This window comes from Cupressus sempervirens, chromosome 7, assembly GCF_028749045.1.
Source record: "Cupressus sempervirens isolate cs-2001-9-10 chromosome 7, ASM2874904v1, whole genome shotgun sequence".
NCBI lineage: Eukaryota > Viridiplantae > Streptophyta > Pinopsida > Cupressales > Cupressaceae > Cupressus > Cupressus sempervirens.
This window is the reverse complement of record NC_143124.1, coordinates 495,965,008-495,988,673: the sequence shown is the minus strand read 5'-3', so window position 1 is coordinate 495,988,673 and position 23,666 is coordinate 495,965,008. Positions and strand designations below refer to the sequence as shown.

Sequence of the window (23,666 nt, the reverse complement as noted above, 5' to 3'; positions counted from 1 at the left end):
AGATGTAGTGCCTACCCTCGTTCACATCTTTTCTAGACTTATTGTTGCTATTATTATCAGACTATGTAGACTAGTGATGATGTTGCTTCTGGATTCGATTGTGTAAGTTTTTTTATCATCAACGTTTCGGATCACACTCTGTGATCCATCATCAGGATGAGAGAAGGAAGTAAAAAAGTATGCAGACTAGCCAAGCCAAGCAGAATAAAAAGAAAGAAGAGAGGGGGAGGAGGAGCACACAACACGAGGCAGAGAAAGAAAGAAATGAAAAGAAAGAAAAAAATTTTAAAAAGGGGGGGGACAAGAGAAGAAAAAACAACAAGATAGAAGAAACAAAAGAAAGAGGGAAGAGTAGAGAAATAACTCTTTAATTTATGAATCTATAGTAATAATTTTTAAGAGAGAATTAAAAGATTAAAAATATTAAAAATAAACATAAATAATTGAAAAATAAATTAAATCAATCTAAAAATAAAAATAAAAATAAAAGAACCAAATGTATATATATATATATATATATTTATAAAGGAGAGATCGCAAAAGAACACGAGCCCAACTAGAAACACGAGACAAAATAAATGAAAGCAAAAAATAAGAACATAAAAACCATAAAAATACAAAATATTAAAAATAATGAATAAATTAATAAAATTAAAAAACTTAGAAAAATAATAAAATTAGAAGACCAAAAACATAAAGAGAAGCAAGCCGCATGCGAAAAGAAACAACCAAGAGACAGAAAAGAAGAGGACAGAAAGGAAGAAGAAAAAACAAAGAAAAAACAAGAAAAAGAAGAGCCAACATACAAGGACACCAAACCACAGACAGGGGAGGGGGCTATCCATGCTGTTGCCGGCAATCGAGTGAGCGAAGCAAAGGTTGCCACGAGGGGTTCAAGGACCACCCATCATCTCGATTAAGGTTGAGGGGGTGGTGGCTAATTTCAATGGCTTCTTTGAGATTTCTCTTGAAATAATTGCTCTCTTTGCAAAGGATTTGCGCTTGCTCCAGACAAATGTGATGTTTGGTGGTGACAGAGTGCTCTGCTAAGGCCGATTTTTGGACCCTATCATGCATGATGTCTACCCCGTGCTCACGTATCCTGGTCCGAAAAGAACGACCAGTTTCTCCAATGTAGGGGGTGCCACATGAGCACACAATCTTGTAGACTCCTGAGTCAAGAAATGAGTCTTTGGAGTCCTTGAGCTGCGGGACAAGATTACTTAACTTTGAAAGGGGTTTAAAAGCAACTCGGAGGCCCCTTTTTGTTAAGATTTTGGCAATCTTTTGGGAGATGCCATCCACAAAAGGAATGGAAACATGCAGAGCGGGGAGGTTTGTGGACGGGGAAGGCCTAGAGCTAGAAAGGAAGAAGGATTTGGCCTGGCGAAGAGCCCTAGAAATTTGCTTGCACGGATATCCATTCAAGGAGAAGACCTGATGAAGATGAGATAACTCACTATCTAAGTGTTCTTCATCACATATTCTGAAGGCTCTCAAGGCAAGGGTTCTAAGGATGCTGGCTTTATGGCTAGGGTGGTGGTGGGAAGAAGAGTGGAGATATAAGTCAGTGTGGGTGGATTTACGATAAACCTGCCTACCAAAGGTGCCATCCCGCTTCCTGATGAGAAGAACATCAAGAAAGGATAAGAGGTTGTCTGACTCTAGCTCCATGGTAAACGATATGCCAGGGACCAGGTTGTTGATGTGCTTGTGAAACTCCTCAAGTTTTTCAAGCCCATGTGGCCAACACACATTGGTGTCATCTACATATCGTTTCCACCATCTAGGTTTCAGGGGAAAGGAGTGGATGGCAGTCTCCTCAAAATGTTCCATAAAGAGGTTCGCAATGATCGGAGAGAGAGGGGAACCCATGGCAACCCCTTCCACTTGCTCATAGATAACATTTTGGAAGGAGAAAAATGTGGATCTTAGACAGAATTCAACCAAGTCTGCCATCTCATCACCAATCTTGTTCTTTACAATAAGAACAGACTCCTGAATAGGGACTTTGGTGAAGAGGGAGACCACATCAAAACTTACCATGATGTCATCCTATTCGGCCTTGCAGCCCCTAACAAATTGGACGAAATGTGAAGAATCCTTGATGAAAGAGTTGGAATTTCCAATCAAGGGGGAAATTAACTTGGCAAGGTGGGAGGCAAGGAGAAAAGTAGGTGACCCAATAGTGTCCACAATGGGTCTCAAAGGTATGCCTCCTTTGTGAATTTTAGGGACCCCATAAATACGGGGGGTCACTTCTTTGGATGGAACCAATTTTTTCTTTGTGGTCTCATCAAAGGAGGAATTGAGAACCAAGGCTTTGACTCTCTTCAAGATCTTGGGGCACAGATTGCGAGAGAGAGTGCGATAGCTGCTGGTGTCAGCAAGCAAGTCACACATTTTGGCGACATAGTCTTGTCGGTTCATGATGACAGTAGCATTACCTTTATCAGCTTTGGTGATAATGATGTCATTATCCTTGACAAGACTTTTAAAGGCACGCATTTCTCCACTAGGCAAATTGGGTTTTGGTGGTTTGGCATGCCGAAGGGCGACCGCACAATCTTGCCTAACTGCTTTTGCCTCATCATTTGAAAGAGAGCAAATAGCATTCTCGATCTCAATGAGGAACTGCATGTGAGGGATGACCCGAGGGGAGCAAGAGAAATTAAGACCCCGCTTTAAGAAATTAAAAGAAAGAGGGTCTAAGACAGCAGAGGACAGGTTGACAACCAACTTGTTTTTCCAATCCCGTACCGCATGATTAGATAAGGGAGAACGGAGGAGGAAGGGGCGAGCGAAAGGACGAGGGCAAGGAGAAGCTACACCAAGGCCATACTTGACCCGAGGTGAGAGGATAGTGGTAGAAGAAGATGCCACCAATACTCCATTGGATGGCAATATGGGGGACGTCCCACTAGCACAGACCCCAATGGGTCGAGATATGGAGGGTCCTCAACCGGTGTCAGAGGAGTCAAGGGGACCCAAAGACGAGGGGTTGAGCTGAGCAGGATGGATCTCGGGGCTGCCACTAATAAGACAGGGGTCAATCAGAGGGGAGACAGGAAGAGAAGACTGCCAGCTAACCACTGGAGAGCAATAAAGGAAGGACTGCGCAGGCACATTACACGAAAGAGGACAGCAGGAAGACGTACCTGAGCACCTAGGCAAGGAGCCGTTGTGAGAGCTAGAATGTAGGGTGACAGCAGATTGCGAGCCAATTGCACCCGGGTTGTATCGAGCTCCAGCACCAGTCAACGGTTCAGTCTGCGATGGAGAGGAGGAAGAAGACAGCGCAGGGGCTTCCACACCCACCACATTGAATGCCTCATGCCCTGAGGAACAACCTGAAGACCGGTTCTGTTCGCTGGATAAAATCTTGTCTGCTGCGTGAACAAAACCTAAGGAGGACCCCGAAAACTATTGAACCCCACTGCTCTGAGGGATGAAGCCGACCACTGGAGAAGAAGAAAGGAGATTGGCTGAAGCAAGAGAGGACGCGGGCCCAAGAGCAGTACTGCCGGGATGTTCCACAGGCCTGCATAACGAGTCATGGCCGAGGACTGAAGAGAACCCACCCCGATGCCGGGACTTATATCGAAGAGCCAAAAAAATTTTCTTTTGCCTTCTGATGGACTCTTCATAATGACCCAACGCACTGCCAAAGGAAGAGGTGTCCAAACAAATCCAAAGATCTGGTCTCAAGGAAGAGGCCAGCTCTAAGTGGAGAGGCAGCAACCTAGCGTTGAACTGGTCAATAACTCGCCTGGTAGACTGAATGATCGAACGAAGGAGAGCGAGTTCAGCCTGGAGGAAGATAGGTTTGGTATGCATGCTGCGAAGATAATGGCTAACTTTGACAAAACAAGGAATAACACGACAATCTCTGCAACGCTTGAGGAAGGCTAAGTCTGCAATTTTCTTCATAAGCTTGATCCTTAACATTTGAAATTGCTTAGATTTGAAACAAAGTTCCCTCCCATGAAGGGTATCAATTAATAATATCAAGTTTCCACAATCCATTGTTAATGATGATGTTGCTTCTGGATTCGATTGTGTAAGTTTTTTTATCATCAACGTTTCGGATCACACTCTGTGATCCATCATCAGGATGAGAGAAGGAAGTAAAAAAGTATGCAGACTAGCCAAGCCAAGCAGAATAAAAAGAAAGAAGAGAGGGGGAGGAGGAGCACACAACACGAGGCAGAGAAAGAAAGAAATGAAAAGAAAGAAAAAATTTTTAAAAAGGGGGGGGACAAGAGAAGAAAAAACAACAAGATAGAAGAAACAAAAGAAAGAGGGAAGAGTAGAGAAATAACTCTTTAATTTATGAATCTATAGTAATAATTTTTAAGAGAGAATTAAAAGATTAAAAATATTAAAAATAAACATAAATAATTGAAAAATAAATTAAATCAATCTAAAAATAAAAATAAAAATAAAAGAACCAAATGTATATATATATATTTATAAAGGAGAGATCGCAAAAGAACACGAGACCAACTAGAAACACGAGACAAAATAAATGAAAGCAAAAAATAAGAACATAAAAACCATAAAAATACAAAATATTAAAAATAATGAATAAATTAATAAAATTAAAAAACTTAGAAAAATAATAAAATTAGAAGACCAAAAACATAAAGAGAAGCAAGCCGCACGCGAAAAGAAACAACCAAGAGACAAAAAAGAAGAGGACAGAAAGGAAGAAGAAAAAACAAAGAAAAAACAAGACAAAGAAGAGCCAACGTACAAGGACACCAAACCACAGACAGGGGAGGGGGCTATCCATGCTGTTGCCGACAATCGAGCGAGCGAAGCAAAGGTTGCCACGAGGGGTTCAAGGACCACCCATCATCTCGATTAAGGTTGAGGGGGTGGTGGCTAATTTCAATGGCTTCTTTGAGCTTTCTCTTGAAATAATTGCTCTCTTTGCAAAGGATTTGCACTTGCTCCAAACAAATGTGATGTTTGGTGGTGACAGAGTGCTCTGCTAAGGCCAATTTTTGGACCCTATCATGCATGGTGTCTGCCCTGTGCTCACATATCCTGGTCCGAAAAGAATGACCAGTTTCTCCAATGTAGGGGGTGCCACATGAGCACACAATCTTGTAGACTCCTGAGTCAAGAAATGAGTCTTTGGAGTCCTTGAGCTGCGGGACAAGATTACTTAACTTTGAAAGGGGTTTAAAAGCAACTCGGAGGCCCCTTTTTGTTAAGATTTTGGCAATCTTTTGGGAGATGCCATCCACAAAAGGAATGGAAACATGCAGAGCGGGGAGGTTCGCGGACGGGGAAGGCCTAGAGCTAGAAAGGAAGAAGGATTTGGCCTGGCGAAGAGCCCTAGAAATTTGCTTGCACGGATATCCATTCAAGGAGAAGACCTGACGAAGATGAGATAACTCACTATCTAAGTGTTCTTCATCACATATTCTAAAGGCTCTCAAGGCAAGGGTTCTAAGGATGCTGGCTTTATGGCTGGGGTGGTGGTGGGAAGAAGAGAGGAGATATAAGTCAGTGTGGGTGGATGGTTTAGTGGTGTTGTTTTGACACTATCAGATATTATGATATGGATTCAGATGATATATGATGAGATCATTTAGACTTTACATTTCATGTATGTATGATGATCATTACATTGTTTTTAGTTATTAATGATGATTAGTTAGATGGTTTATTATCTCATGTGTTTTATTATGGTTACTTACCCCATACTTGCATGTGTATGGTGTGCGTGTTTTCTTATTGTATGGCATTTTTGATGTGGTTAAGGAAGGGAGTTGTAGTCACTTGCTTAGTCAGAATCTACACGATGCACCACTTCTTGCCATTGTCTATTTAGCTTAGCATTATATATTGTATGTACATGCATGGTTTTTTTGCAGGTTGCGGGTACCGGGTATCAACTTCCCTGAATTGCCAGGATGAGCGCACCCTATTATACTATCTCAATGATAAGAGAAGGGAGATAAATTCTCAAGTCCAAATCCCAAACCTAAAAACCATTTGTCCTATTGAGTTAGGACAAGTATCAGAGTTGAATACCCACCGAATGTGTCGGATGACATATTTCATGATTTTTAACCCTTTAGATTGATTTTGTATGATTTGTTCTATGATGGGTTTTCATATTTTATCTTGGAGGTCTATGGTGAATTTTCCATTAATTAAGTCTTAATAAATAGATTTAATTAATAAATTATTTATTTAAGAAAATTAATAAAATATCATGATCTTTGATATTTTGATTATGATTAATTAAATGTGAATTATTGAGGAAAGGAATTAAATAAAAGAAAACTAGAAATTAAAATTAGTAATAAATAAAATAATAAAAATAAAAGTTATAAAAATTAAAATGAAAGTTATAAAATTTAAATAGAAATTATCTAAAAAGTAAATTGGAGTTATAAGCTTGCATGGGAATTAACATGTGTCAACAACACGGGGGTTAGTGCATCAATTAAGCACAAGGTGTCTACAACTCTATGACTCATCAAAAAAGTTGGAAAAGACCCATGCTTAGTTGGTGACACCTTCCAGCTGTTTCAAGAAGCATTCTAGAGGTTTCCTGAGAGCTCTTTATATTCAAGCATTCCTAGAAGCTTAGGGATGGCGTTTGGAGTGCAATTGGAGCATTGGAGGATTTGAGAGTTCTGAAGAAGGGAGCTTGCTCTGTGGGATTTATGAGGAAGAGCAATTTAGCATGAGAATCTGGGTAGATTCTTGTGATTTTATTTATGCTATTTTCGCATCTTTCATTTCCCTGTCTTCTTCATGTCTTCTATATGTCTTCTGAGGAATTTCCTATTGTTATTGTATCCATTCTCTATTGGGTAGTTAATTTATTTAAGAATATTACATGCATAGATCTAAAAGAAAATACAAGGCTAGGGTTGAATTGTAGCCAAATTCATTGAAAAAAAAATTATAGAGAAAATTTAGAGAGTAAATAATTGTAGGAAACTTATAAATATATATATATTCTTTGTGAAAATATATATATATATATAGTTCAGATCTGTATTTTCGTATATAAATTTATACTGTATAAAACCCTACGTATATTTGTATATATATATATATATATACAAACACACACACACACACACACATATATATATGTATATATATATATATATAGATACATACGCATATATATATATATATATATATATATAATTAATTGGAAAGTCGAGCTAGTTATCGCAGTAATACTCATTAAAACACATTTGTGATTTCAATTTCATTTCGAAAAAATGTTATAAAAAGAAAATGTTACATTGAAAACATTTAAATATATATATATATATATATATGTAAATGTTGGGCGGATATCATATACCCCACCCACCGCAGGCCTGCGAGATCATAGGGTACCTGCGATCGCAGTGTACCTGCGATCTGCAGTATACCTGCGGTGCGGTACTTTAAATAGCCGTGCGATTTTAAATCACGTTGAGTCATATGTGGGTTTCAAATTATATAAGGTTTAATCCGCAACGTTATTTCATATGCGATTTGAGTTTCGATTTTGTTTTAAATGCTGAAATGTTATTAATTATTAAATGCTATTAAATATATATATATATATTATGTATGTATATATATATATATATGTATATAAGTATATATGTATATATATAATTAATTATAAATGATTATTATAAAGTTCTCAATTAATGGGTCACTCTTTTTAATGATTTAAAATATTGCTATTAAGCTTGTCAATTATGAAGAGATATTAATAATTAATTTAATTAAACTTAGTTTTAATTAAGATTAATTATTAGAATAAATAATCAAAGTTTAGTTCATAGGAAATGTCAATCTTCAAACAAAATTTATATAAATAAAATATTATTAGATCAATTAGATAATTCAGTCTAATGGAGAAACTTTTTATCTATCAAACAAATACATGGGTTAGGTAAAACATGAAATTTCTCCACTTGATATAGTTTGGGAAACGTTAAATGAGACTTGTGCATTTGAAATTGAAAACTTAGCAAAACCAAAACATGTGTTTACATTGTGTATTCTTTATGCTATTGTTTTGGGTTTTGGGTTGACTAGTGTTGACCAGTTATAGGATGTCTACCAAAGGCTTGGGAGTTATGTGATTGTGATGTCATGATGATGTTTTAATCTTGATTTTTATAAACCCAACCATGGTTATGTGATGGAATGCTCTATGTATTGGTTGTAATACTGATTGTTATAGTTGAGGTTCTTATTTATGAGACACTTGACTTAACCATTATTTTTGGTCATTGATCAGTTATCCTTGATTATTTTCTAGTCGTCATGATGGGACTGAGATGTGGATTTATTCTTGATGATGTCATGTTGTGACATAACCATTTTTGGAGTCTTCGATCAGTATGATTGAGATATATTTTGGTTATTGAGAACCATTGGATACTTTTGATTATCAGTGATACTTCAGTTGCCAATACAGAGCTATTGTGTTCATGATTTTCTATGGATGTTTGCTCATGGAGATTTGATGCTTTTATGCATATTTGATGATTTTATTATGGATTATCTTTTGTAATTTTGAGATTTATGAGTCCATGAGCATTAGGGTAGGATATCTACATGTAGTGTCAGGAAGTGGCTTGCAATGGGGGCCAGGGCCCTAAGAGGCTGCCAAGGTAACTCATTGTAAGTTGGATTAATAAGTGATAACATTCACACCTAATACTAACTAAATGAACCTAAAAAGGTAAGTGTTTTATTCTCACCCATGCCTTGAGTGCTTGTACAGGCTAGGATGGGAGTAGTGAGACACATGGTTGCGACCTTGCATTCCATAGTATGCCTTGTCAGTATGAGAGGATACTAGTGGCCGCATGAGATCAGTATGGACCCGTGGAGTTTAGCTAACTGCCAGGGTAACTTGTACGTGATAAATGTGATGACACTTTCCTGCTTGCATAGTAGGTTCCTACATGTCATTGTGTGCCTCTGGGATTAGATGTTAGTTTGTGATTGGAACCTTTGAGTTAGTATACTTTTAGAATTCCTGGACTATAGAGATTTATGCTATGTGATTTTGAAAACTTGTTTGGGACTTGAGATTATCTCCTTAGCATGGTGGGAGTGGACCACTTAGGTACCACGCAGTTGGGTGGTAGTGTATTTTCCACTCTTATCATTTTGAGATTCATTGAGACATTGTGGCTGATGCGTCCTTCGTAATGGTGGATATGTATCCTTTCATTGATGATTAGCATATGTTAGATGATGTTATCTTATGCTTATATTTGCATGTTAGATTACTTTCTACATATGATGTTGTATATGTTAGGAGTGACATTCCTACTATGTTAATACCGATGATCTCTTCGATGATTTGGGATGTTACGCACGGAGGGATGGCTAGGGCCCATGATGGTCTAATGATGCTATTAACGGTAGGGAGGAACCGTGCACTTAGTTTATTTTGTTTGATCTTTATGATGGATGTATATGTATTCTATGATGATGTATCGTGTGATTATCTCTACTTTGATGTATCATGGATTGGAATAGGATGATGTACCTTATTCTACTTATGTATATTCTTTGAACTTGTCATACCCTGTGACATGTATAGAGGATGATTGAGCATTTGGAAATGTAATGTTTAAACATTGGACTTATCATTATTATATCATGTGGATGTTGTACTAGATGGATTCTTTTATGTAATTCAACATTAAGGGATCTTTAAAGAATGTAATCTGTTATGTATGTTATGTTTACTTTCAGATGGACATTGCTATTGCTTCTGTTATTGTGAATAAGTTATGTATGGTATTTACTTTCATGTAAAAAAATAAAAAATAAAAAAAAATGTTACCATACTCAGTGAAAACTCTAGGTTAATTCTTTGGATCCCTTGGCAGGGCGTTACATGAGATGAATTTGTGAATGGATTAAAGTCTTCCTTCCAAGCCCCTCATCTAACTAACATTATAGGATGGAGGCATGTCCATCATTACTTGAACTTTCTCTAGATCAACCTTGATTCCTTTTGCAGACACAATGTAGCCCAGTAGTTTCCCAAATTTTACATCAAATGCACATTTCTTGGGGTTAAGTCTTAGATTGGATTTCTCCTTATGATCTAGGATGGGTCACAAATTTTGAAGGTGATTGTTTCATTTTTTACTCTTATCCAAGGTATCATTGACATAGTCCTCCATGGTCTTATGCATCATATCTTGGAAAATTATAGTAAGCACCCTCTGATATGTGGCACCATCATTTTCCAAACCAAATGGCATCACATTACAAAAGAAAGTTCCCCATGCACAACTCAAACGCTATCTCTTCCTGATCTTCTAGTGCAAATTTGATTCGGTTATAACTAGAAAATCCATCCATGAGTGAGTACATTTCATATCATGTTGTCATGTCCACTATCATATCAATGTTAGGGAGTGCAAAATCATCCTTTGGACATGCTAAGTTCAAATCATGAAAATCTATACAAACTTTGATAGATTTGTCATGCTTGGACATTGGAACAATGTTTGATATCCATATAGCATAACTAGTAGCACAGGTGAAACCAACTTTGAGAATCTTTTCCAATTCAGCTTTGACAAGTAATTCAACATTAGGATGCATTTTTCTAAGTTTTTGTTTAACTAGCTTATCCCCTAGCACAATAAATAAGTGATGGATTATGAGATCAGGATCTAATCTTGACATGTCTAAGTATGCCCACACAAAGTTTATCTTTTTCTCTTGGAAGAAGATAGTGAATTCCTCTTTTTCTTCTAGAGATAGTGATTGTGCAAGATGTATCATGTGTTGTCGTTCCTCTATTTCCAAGTTGATTGGTTGTGTTGGCTCTATCAACACTGATGATCTTTCCTAAAAATGACTAGGAAGTGCATTAAATATTTTATTCATAGGCACCTTAGAGAGGTTTTCACCCTTGGATACATATTTTATTTTAACTATTTTAGGTTTCGATGCTACCATAATGTGGTTTTCACCATCAAACCTTTTATTTCTTTTCTTTTTTATTGTGTGACTAAGATATTTGATGTTAGCTTTAGTCATTTTGATACTTTATTATCTAGTGGAAGACATTATAGGTTCGAGAACATTTAAGTAATAGGTAAGAGAATAGTCATTCTAGAATGTAGGGACTTCACTAGATGCATTGGAATTCCATTCTATGAGTATGGGATAGGTGAGTGAAAGAGATGTAACAGGTTTGATTGCATTCATAGTATAATCATCAAATGCTTGCAAAAGAAATTTGATACCTAGAGTAGCTTCATACACAATTGTATTCAAATGCCTTTGAATGCTACCATCATTAATCAGAGACTCGAGAACACTAGTTGAGTGAGACACATCTTATCTAAACCTAGATGATTCACCCACTTTGAGCATATTTTCATAGACATGAACTTAATCTATGTCTTTGTTAATAGTTGCTTCTAAGAGAGAGTCAAATTCATACTCTTGGGAATTTGTGCTACATGGGGACAAACTATAATATTCCCCAATAGTGATAGGGACAAATTCTCCTTCATCAACTATATTTTTACAATGGTACTCAATGAGTAGAGTATGACTAGACTCTCCTTATTCTTTTTGGATATAGGTATAATTAGAAGTATTTTCAGAAGAATTGCTATTATTATCCACAGTGCTAACATGTGGTACAAACTCATTTGGTTCTACAAAGAATTTAGCAAGATCATTATTAACTGGATAAGGATAAGGATCCTCATCATAAGTGTTTTCTTCATGGTCATCAAACTTAGCTTGTGACTCATTTTTAGATGAATTCTCAAGTTGTAGTATAAAATTGTTAATCCCTTGATGAAAGGTAATTTTCTTAAAGCCTAGACTAGATGTATCTCAATTCCTTTTAGCTATCACTTTGATAGGATCAATTAGACCATTTTTGTTGCATCCAATAGGACCAATCCCCTTGTACCCAAAGTATTTCATGAGTTTAAGGTCTGGACCATACTTTTCAGGAGTAATTTCATGAGACTATTCTATGAGGTCAACTGGAGTTTCCTCTTTGTATATCCATGTAGCCAAAAATGTGTGTGTTAATTTTTACTCTTCTAAAGTGACGTATGTTAGGAACCAAACCTATTAAGGGTTACAACATGCACTATTAATTCTGGCCTTTTTAAAGGATTTAATCACCCTATTAGAAGTGGCATTGTTAGATTACTTTAGAACATTCCATTATAATGTAACCTAGTTAAAAGATTTACATAGGCTGATAAGTTCTTATGACTATTAGGTCAACCTTGATTAAAGGATTTCAAATACTACTCATAATTATTAGAAAGTAACAACATGTTTCATCTATTAAGCACAACTAACTTTCCATGTATAGATTCTTGCTCAACTCCTACTATTGATTCTTTGGCTAGCCTCCATTGTCATCTCAATCTCAGATTCTCTTAGGAGCCCTTCAAGCAATCACCCTTCACTACTTCTCAACTCAACGAAGCCTACTTCTTAGATTAATAAGTCAACAACATTAGTAATAGCTACAACTCTTTGGAAATTCTCCACACACGCATAGCCTCTCTTCTCTATAGATAATTGACCCTTGCATCTCCTTAAATAGGTGATTCTAATATTTTTCCTCTTAATCAACATCATAGATCTTAGGGTTAATGATTCAATCCATAAAATTCAATGGATTTGATTATCATTTGACTTATCTCTTTTTTTCCAAAAACTTTTGCTTGAATTCATCTCTTAGGTTAATTACCTAATCTCTTCCAAGAATTAAATGATCCAAGTCATTGATCCTTATCTTGAACACACTTTCCATATCCCAAGAAATCAACTTAGTCAACTAGAAATTACGATACCTAGCAAAAAATTAAAATGTTGTTCCTCGACCAACACTAAGCTTTGACACTTAGCCATGATTGGGTTAGCTGGTCACTATAAAGCTTCTTTCTCAATATCAACATTTTCACTTGGTCAATATTGATGCTTGGTCAACACTAAATTCACTCAGGAATCACTATGGCTCAGTTGACACTAGCATCACTCAGTATGGTCATCAAAATTCCTTAGTCTTTTACTTTGTTACTCAATCAAGCCTACACATTTGATCTAGCTTTTCTCACACTTTCAAGATATGAACATTAGTATCTTCCCTCTTGCAACATGATTTAAATAATCACTTTATATTGTCAAATTCTAACTAATCAAATGTCCATTCATAGTTTCCTCTTCACAATTCAACCTTTCCTCTAGATGCTTTTGTTATGAACAACTTCTCAAATCCTCTTCATCAATGAAATAGATATGACATTTAGATCAAATAGCAATCTATCTCACCAAAAGATTTGACATTAATGACAAAATAACAATTGTTCCAATTGTAGTTTCCAACAATTGTATTATAGTATTTTAATTTATCAAGAGAAGTATGACAATTGAATTTTGGAAAGGTTTAAAATGTTGAAGAGCAAGGCAGTCCCAAATCCAATAACTCTAGGTCTTAAATTAGGTAAGCGATTGTAGTAGCATTATGAATATAACTAGGCCTAAGATAATGCATGGAGTAAGTTTGATTTCTAGGTTTATAGAAAGACCAATGGACACCCAATGGAAAGAGGGAAAGAGAATCCTTCAAGTTATATGAATACCACCAAATGATATGGTATTTTATATTCTTTTGATAATTATTCTAGGCTTGTTGGTTTTATAGACTGTGATTAGGTAAGAAGTCTACATGGTAAAATGAGTATTTCTGATTATGTCTTTTATATGGGTTTAGGTGTGATTTCATGGACTGAACTAGGAAGTAACCCATTGTATCCCAATCTATAGTTGAGATAGAATATATAGAAAAAAATCTACTAGTACAACATGTCAAGTTGTTTGGCTAAGAAGGATCTTGGTTGATTTGAAGTAAGGATAAGTGGAAGCAACCACCATATTTTTAAATAATATTTTTTCCATTGCTTGAACAAAGAATCTTGATTTTCATGGTAGAAGTAAGCATATAGAAATCATATATCATTTTATTTGTGAGCGGGATGAAAATGGTTAAATACATATGGAGTTTTCTAGGGATGAGCAGCAACTAGTAGACATTTTTACCAAGCCTTGAAGTATTGGAACTGTTCAACATCTAAGGAAGGACTTAGGTATTTTTTATTTGAATACAACATGATACATTTTTTTTTGTCAACTTAAGACAAAGGAGGAGTGTTGGAATTCATAAAATGAATCAGATTATCTAATCTTGCATAAAGTGGTTATTAATTTTGAGGTGCATACTGTAGCTTTGAGAAGTTAAATTTTAATATCTTCTCAATCGAATATTATATCATCCTTCTCATAACTTGTTCATTAAGTTTTTAAGCTCCTCACTATTTACCTTATAGTTAAGCCTCAAGATTAATAAGTAGAGGAGAATGAGTTTTTAGTCTGATTTCTATATACAAATTATCTTCTTCCTTTCTATTTAAAACTTAAAGAAAACAATACATTTGAAAACTCTATAATAGAAATCTACAAGTAAAATTTCTATTGTTATTACATATCTAAATTGTAGTAGTACACAATTGTGTATAAACTAGCCTTTCCTAGAGTAGTCATTTCTATACTAGGAAATACAATCAAACAAACTTAATGCTGAAATTTCTCTATTAAAAAAAAGTACAGAATAAATCAATTTTCTACTTTAGATTTGATGAATAGTGTAGAAGTCGAGTTAATAGATTTTTTATATTTGATGGATGTACATGACTCTACATATTCTCACAATTTGTTTTTGTGGGGAATCCAATAATCATTTCATTTAATCGAGTTGCATTTCTTTCAAATATTTTGTGTCTATTGTTGTTTATTATTCATGCTAGTTTAGCATTTTTCACTTTCTCAATATAGATAATATCTCATAAATATGGTCCAATGTATAGGATATGAAAGAAATAGAGCTTTCTTTAATTGCTTTCATGTTTTAGATATGACTAGAATGATCACTCTCTCAATTAAAATTAAGCATGACTATCCTGAAGTGAATAGTTAATATTCTCCAACTACCACAAACATTTTTTCATAAACTAAATAAACTAGTCCTGTGTTTCCATGTGCATTTAGTGGAATCAGTTCTTTTACAAATTCCAAGTAGTGGCAATAATAATTTTTACAATTACTAACAAAAATTTAAAAGAAAAATTTAAAATTCAATCTACTATCTTGAAAATTCAATAACCACTTTCCTAATTTTTGTGGGAGTTTCTTGAAAACGTAGTTTTGGTTTTTCCTTTAAGAGGGGATGATATGTATAGGGGAGGCAACAGGTGTAGTTTTCAATAACTTATATCACATGCAATCTTATTTACTCAATATACACAATTACTTACAAATTGAGGCAGTTCTGATTAGAGATTATTTTGTATACCATTATTATCTTGTATTTCTTTTTTCTTGTGTACCCTATGTAATAGGGAAGATAGATGCCTCATAATTCCTATGTATTAATGTATGACTTGGCTACGAAAAGGGACACTACAAGTTGTTTATTATGCTATCTAAGTATAATGAAACATATGCATTCTTTTGGACCATCTTTGGACATTTGTGTCCTTGTATGGTTTTAGTGGTAAAGGAGGCATCTTGAATGTTCTTACCATTTCCTAGTATATGTTTGAAAATTAAGGTAAATTTTTAGCTTAACTAAGAAATAATCTGGATAGAATGATATAACAAAATATATAGTTGTAGAAAGAAAAAATTTAGAATATAAGATGAAAAATGAAAGTTTTCATTATTTAAAACCATGAAATTACAATAATATAGGCTTTATCAAAGTATAAAGTACAGGGAAAACAAGAATAAAATTGAAAATATAGGATGTATTCCTTAGTTAGCTTATACAATACGGGAAAAACATAGATAAAAATAAAATAATATGGTAATTTTTATTTTCTACACTCCCCACCCCCCCTCAAGAGTAAGTAAGGAAAAGAAAAATGCTAAGAAAAGGAAAGAGGAAAGAGGGAAAGCCTAGTAGGAACAAGCACAACCCCCTCCCCCCTCAAAATACAAATTAGAAAAGCATCTTCTGAGACACAAGAAAAATGTGGATGACTATTGAATGATAACTCTCATAGTGCTAAAAGGTTTTCCTCCTTTGAAACTAGGATAAAAATTAGGATTAAACTGCATGGGTACCCCCAACAACACTACTAAAATAATGAGAAGATGTCAAACAATGAAAAACATTTACTAACCAAAGATACAAGAGACAATAATAGACGGAAAAATAAAGACAAAACATCTATCAATTAAGTATATGGATGATAGATAAATCTATATAAGTGCCCCAAACAATACTACTCAACCATGTAGTAACAAAATGCTAGATGAAAATACAAGTGCCAATTTTCTACAAAAAGATCAACTGTGGAACCAAGAAAGCATCAACATGAATAGTAAAAAGCCCCTCCAAAATATTAAAAGGAAAGACATGAGAGGTATGCTTAAATGGTTTGTATCTAAAGATAACAAGAAGAAAAGGTCAACGTAGTAAGATCATGACCTTAGCATGTCTATGTTAGCTTACACACTAAGAAAAGAAGCTTTGTCCAAAAAAAACATAGATTAAAGAAAAATAATATGGTAAGTTTTACTTTCTACACTTCACCACCCCATGCCCTAAAGACTAAGGAAAAGAACCCTAATAAAAGGAAAGAGAAAACAGGGAAAACCTAGTAGGAACAAGCACACCCCCTCCCCCCTCAAAATACACATTAGAAAAGCATCTTCTGAGAGACAAGAAAAATTTGGATGACTATTGAATGATAACTGTCATAGTGCTAAAAGATTCTCCTCCTCTAAAACTAGGATAAAAATCAGTATCAAACTGCATGGGTTCCCTGAATGACACAACTCAAATAATGAGAATATTTCAAACAAGGAAAAAATTTACTAATCAAAGATACAAGAGATAATAATCTACATAAAAACCCCCTAAAAATGAATAGATGAAAAAATAAAGACAAAAAATATATCAATTAAGGATATGGATGATAGATAAATCTGTATAAGTGCCCCCAACAATACTACTCAACCATGCAATAACAAAATGCAAGATGAAAATACAAGTGCCAATTTTCTACAAAAAGATCAACTATGGAAGCAAGGAAGCATCAACATGAATATTAGAAAACCCCTCCAAAATATTAAAAGGAAAGGCATGAGAGGTATGCTTAAATGGTGTGTAGCTAAAGATGATAAGAAGAAAAGGCCTATGTAGTAAGATCATGATGTTGGTCTATTTATGATGAAGAAGACTTAGGGGTTGAAATTTGATGTTGCTGCACATAATTCTCCAAGGCATCTACTCATATCCAACATATTATTTCATGTCCCACTGTAACACAAAAATTTCAAGGCACATCAATCTTCTTCATGTTTTTCCTGGATTGTTAGATGGATTATGAAATATTACTCCCACTTGTACGCACAAGAACATGAGCTTTGAAACTTTTTTAAGTAACCCTCTTTATGATCTTGTCTTTCTCTTGTATTAGAGACTCAATAAATACATTGGGTTTGGGCATCTTTCAAATTTTGGATATTTTGATCTTTATAGTGTGAAATGCAAAGACAAACATTGCATATTATGGACCCAATTTTGCTAAAATAGAAAGGATTATATGTATTTGTTGTGTTGATTTATCGATTTCAAATTTGTTTAGCTAATGTAATAAATCCTTGAACTTTGTGAAGAAGTCTTGAATATTTTCAAAAGCACTTAGATGTAATTAGTTGAGATCATTTTCAAGAATGTGTCCTCAATCTCATCTTTCTTCCCAAAAAGAATTCCAAATAGTCTAAACCTGGTTTGGAGTTGTTCATGCTTCAACATAAATTAATAGTGCTTGAGACATGGATAAACAAAGAATCTCAAAATCCTTGTCCATTTAGTTGAAATATTTTGATTTTCAACTACTAAATTTGGTTCTATCTTTGTTTCTATTACTATTTGACACAAACCTCTACTTCTATGGTGAAATAGAATCTTGGGCTTCCATTCGAAATAATTATATGGTCTTAGATGAGAAGATGGTGGAAACTCCATTCTTTCTAAATTCAATCTCTTCAATACCTAGAAATGAAATTTGTTCTTCATTCTGGCACCCTAAGGTCACATACCATGTAAAATGTTAGCTTAACCAACAAATGCTAGAGCTAGAATGATAGAATAAAATATGCAGCCATAGAAAGAAAATATATAGAATAGAAGATGAAAAATAAAAGTTCTTATTACTTATAATGAAGGAATTGCAATCATATAGGCTTCTCAATAGTATAAAGTAGAGGAAAAATAGAAATAAAACTGAGAAAATGAGATGTATTTCATAGTTAGAGTACACACAAAGAAGAGAACTTTATGTACAAGAAAAATATGGATAAAAAACAAAAAAATATGCTAAGTATTATTTTCTAACAATTACAATTTACAAGAGAGGTATTTTGTTTCTTATTTACTTTTATTTATTTCTAAAAGACCTATTTTAGGCATGCAATCTTGATTGGTACAGTTAAGGAAATATTATGTTTTGAATTGATGTATTATCAAAGTTTAGCTCCTTTAAATTTCTCTTTCCATGAACACCTTGGCTTTTTGTTTAATTGTTATAAGTTTTATCACTCATGGAGAAAGAGGAAATTACCATCTATATATAATCCAATTTTCCCTCCTCTTATAACTCATTGTGTGGATTTGCAAATAAAAACAATAGTTTATGATTTCAAGAAACAATCATGTCCAATATAAGTCTTCAAATGCTATATTTTTCTCTTACTTTATAGTACTTGCTGGTAGGCTAAGTACTAAATTGTGATAGTTTTTTTTTTTAAAAAATTCATGCCTTAACTAGTGATTCAAACATTGCATTTCTTTGGTTATGATTAATCGTTTCTAGATTCCATTCTCAAATTAAAATATTATGCATAGTATAGATGCAAGATTTTTAACTTTATAATTTTAAAAATATATATTTCTATTATTTGATTGGTTGAATCCAATTTGTTAAGAATGTTAGCTATGTGCTAAATTGTAACTAAAATTTGTGCCTATAGATCTATACTCTAATTATGTACTACATGATTGATTCATTAATTGTATATATACATATAATATTATATATATATATATATATATATATATATATAAATAATATTATACATATATATGCATAAAATTAAGTTGAGCAACTAAATCATGTAATTTTAATTATATTGAATAGATTAATATCGGTAGCAACATATATTATATTGTAAGTTGTTATTGATCCCTATTTTGACTATCATGAGCTTTCACAAGGGATCATTTTCTTTGGTTGAAATGACACTCTATTATCATATGCCCATATATATATAACATGATCTGGTTTTAGAATATTGATCAATAACCATAGCAATTAGATTCTTCCATAGTAGATTACCATTTGAAATTAGATAGTATCATTAATTCAATACTTCCTTCTTAAATTTAATCATTCCTTCAAATATCAATAATCAGAGATTACAATGTGAACAGTTCCACATAGAATATAAATTCTTCATATTACTACATATATTAAAATTGAGATTTACACCAATCAGAAGATATAAGCATATAAAACTTTACATGGTATCAAAGCCAAATTGGTAGAGAAATCTCGAATTTCATTTAAAAGAAAGAAATCATGATGAACAAAATTAGAGTGGAAGATAGACTTGAAGGTGTATAAATTTTTTTCTCTTGTAAAACCTATATTATTACAATTCCTAAAGAACTAGAACTAGAAACCTACATTGAAGAAGATATTCCAATACCTCAAAGTGAATAAGAAAGACTCACCTAGAAAAGACAAAACAATAAAGCAAGGAAAATCATTGCCGATTCAGTAAAGGATCACGTTCTTCCTTCTTTATTAGATATCAAAAGTGCATATAAAATACATTTGAGATAAATAACTCAAGTAGACTGATCACCTTAAAATCCCAATTACTAAATACTAAAATGGAAAAAGAAGATTCTATTCAATCTTATTTCGAGAAATTTTTTGAAATGAAGAAATAGTTATCATCTATTGGAAACAAAATAGAAGATCAAGAACTTTCATTAATAGTTGTGAGAGGGATACCAATATCTTGGGATACCTTCATACAACTAGTAAGTAGACCTTTAATTCCTACTTTTGATAAGTTCAAAAATTAATTTATATCAGAAGAATCAAGGTTAATCTCTAGAGGAATCACTTCAAATCAAGAGGGAGAAAATCAAGCTCTTCACACTGTCTCAGATAAATGGAAGAAAAATTCAATAAAAGGGAATTCAATAATAATAAAAGGAATTTTAGAAACAAAGATTACTCTCAAGTTAAGTGTTATAAGTGTGAGAAGATGGGACACACCTTCAAAAACTATCTAGAGAGAGAAATAATTCTAGCCTCCCTAGCTTAAACAAAAGAAAATGAAAATCAACTATACTATTTCACACTTTCAAGTGAAGTAAATTCAAATAAAGAAGTTTGGATCGTAGGTAGTGGTGCATCTCGTCACATCCCTAGATTCAGAGATATGTTTGTATACATTTGGAAATTATATCACTAAAGGAGTTAAAATTGTAGACAACTCTACCTATCCTATAAAAGGTATTAGGACCTATTTTATCAAATTGAAAGATAGAACTACACTTAATCTTAAAGATGTTTTGTTTGTACCAAGTATAAAGAGAAATCTAATTTCTATCTCAAGTCTAATTGATGATGGATATCAAGTCACCTTCAATAAAGAAAAAGTACTATATTGACCTAATAACTCAAATATGAAAAGTTTTATTATCATAGGTTCTAGATTTGGAACATTATATAGAGTAAAAAATATTTAAATCCAAGCCCTCAGTCATGAAACATCAAATGTTAATGAGTTATGGCATAGACAACATGGGAACATTAGGTTTAGTTCACTTCCAAATCTAGATAAGATCACTTTTGGTACTCCTAAACTAGACTGAACTCATATAAGAACATGCAAAGGGTGTACCCTAGGGAAAATCATAAAAAGACCTTTCTCCTCTAGTGAACATAAGTCAAAATCAGTTTTGGAACTAGTCCACTCAGACCTATGTGGACCCATGCCCACACCATCTCTAGGAGGATTCCCCTATTATATATCCTTCATTGATGATTTTTCTAGGAAGACTTGGATCTATTTCTTGAAATTCAAAGAATCAAATGAAGTTCTATCAAAATTCAAAACCTTCAGAGCATTAGCAGAAAGGCAGATAGGTAAAAGGATTAAAACATTAAGATCAGACAATGGACAAGAATATACATCTAAAATCTTCAAAAGCTTTTGCTATTCTATTGGGATTAAGAGGGAGTATACAACACCTTATAATCCTTAACAAAATGGAGTCATAGAAAGAAAAAATAGGACCATCATTGAAGCTACAAAAGCTATGTTACATGATCAAAATATGCATGCCTCATTTTTGGTAGAAGCCTCTAAGACTACAGTATACATTCAAAACAGATGTCCATGTTCAATTCTAAAGAATACCACACTAGAAGAAGTTTTCTTAGGGACCAAACCAGATTTAAGTCATCTTAGAATATTTAGATGTCTAGTTTATGTACACATACCCAAGGAAAAGAGGACTAAACTTGAACCTTCTAGGAAGAGAGGTATATTTATAGGATATAGTGAAAATTCCAAGGGTTATAGAATTTATATTACTAGACAAAGGTTAGTTGAAATAAGTAGAGATGTAATTTTTGTAGAATGCTCTACTTTTAAACTTTCAACCAGCATAGAAAATGAACCAAACTCAGATGATGAGAAAAATAGACAAACTAAAAATCAGATGGAGAACACATTTGAAGAAAGAGTACCAAATATAACTAATGGGAAAAAAAGACCATTATGGGCAAGGAAGATGATTGAAGAAAACAATGTAGAACTAGATGAGATCTCAAAAGAAAGCAAGAGTACTCAAAATAAATCATGTTACACTACTCTTATAAATGAGCTAAACAAAATTGAACTATCAACAACTAAAAAAGCTCTAAATTCACAAGAGTGGAAAGATGCCATGGTGGAAGAATATAATTACATAATTCGGAACAATGTTTGGGATATTGTAACTAGGCCAAAAGACAAATTAGTTGTATCTTCAAAATGGTTATACAAAATCAAATACATCATAGTTGGAAGAATTGAGAAACTCAAAGCTAGATTTGTTGCTCGAGGATTTTCTCAGAAAGCTGGAATTATAGCTCGTTACACTTCTGTAAGAACGATCATTACAATTGTAGCATCCAAAGGATGGAAGATTCATTAGATGGATGTAAAAATTTCTTTCCTAAATGGGGTCATTAATGAAGAACTCTACATAGAACAACCTGAAGGGTTCACCAGGAAAGATAAAAAAAATTGTTTGTATGTAAACTCAAGAAAGCACTCTATGGTCTCAAACATGCCCCTCAAGCTTGGTATGAAAGGATAAACAACTATCTACCCAAACTTGGATACTCAAAGGATGAAGTTGACTCAATCATATACATCAAAACCTCAAATGATGAGATGTTAATACTTGTTCTATACGTTAATGATTTGCTAATAATAGGGGATGATAAATTAATTGAAAAATGCAAACAAGATCTAATAACTGAATTTGAGATGAAAGGTTTAGGATTACTACACTACTTCTTGGGAATAGAAGTTAATAAGAAGAAAGACTACATTTTCTTACATCAAGGAAAGTACAGTCAAGATATTCTAACTAGATTTGGAATGATGGATAGTACTCATGTATCTACTCTGATGGAAACAAACTTACACAAGCTAAAAGAAGAAGCATTAAAATTTGAGGACATTGATCCTACTCTTTTTCAGAAAGATAATTGGATCTCTTATGTATTTTGTAAATACTAGACTTGACATATGCTATGCTACCAATCTCCTTAGTCAGTTTATGTGTAAACCTAAGAAGATTCACTCAATTGCTACAAAACATATCTTAAGATATTGACAAGGATCTATTGGCTTTGGATTAAAGTATGAAAATGTTGAGATAAATCTAGAAGGGTATACTGACTTAGATTGGGCAAGTTGCTCCTCTAATCATAAAAGCACTACAAGTTGTTGCTTTAGTCTTGGGTTAGTAATGATATCTTGGTTCAACAGAAAACAACTAGTTGTTGCCTTGAGTTCTACTAATGCTGAGTATGTAGCTGCTTCTATGGGAGCACGTGAAGTAGTTTGGTTAAGAAAACTACTGTTTGGGTTATTTGGAAAACCTCTAAACCCAATAGTGATTCATTGCGATAATCAAAGTTGTATTAAGCTATCTGAAAATTTAGTTTTCCATAATCGATAAAAGTATATCGAGACTCCTTATCACTATATAAGAGATATGGTTGGTAGAGATATTAGGGTGAAGCCAAAATAATGGGTTCCACTTTAATGGGATGAAAAAAATTGGAAAAATTTAGGAATTGTCGAAATTCTATGCGAAATATGTTCGCACAAACATTATTCATAGGTTCGAGCGAACATACCAATTGCATATGTTCAAATGAACATATTAATGAATATTATGCCATGTTCAGGCAAACAATTGTAATTTGGATGTTCGCCCGAACATATTTTGC

At 33.7% G+C, this 23,666-nt stretch overlaps 1 protein-coding gene across 1 annotated transcript; it reads right to left on the bottom strand.

The window, feature by feature from the left end:
- Positions 1 to 837: 837 nt before the first annotated feature.
- Positions 838 to 2,046, bottom strand: LOC149547716 (uncharacterized). Its single transcript, XM_089794176.1, has one exon. The coding sequence runs from the start codon at positions 2,044 to 2,046 to the stop codon at positions 838 to 840; it is 1,209 nt and encodes a 402-aa protein (XP_089650302.1).
- Positions 2,047 to 23,666: the final 21,620 nt, after the last annotated feature.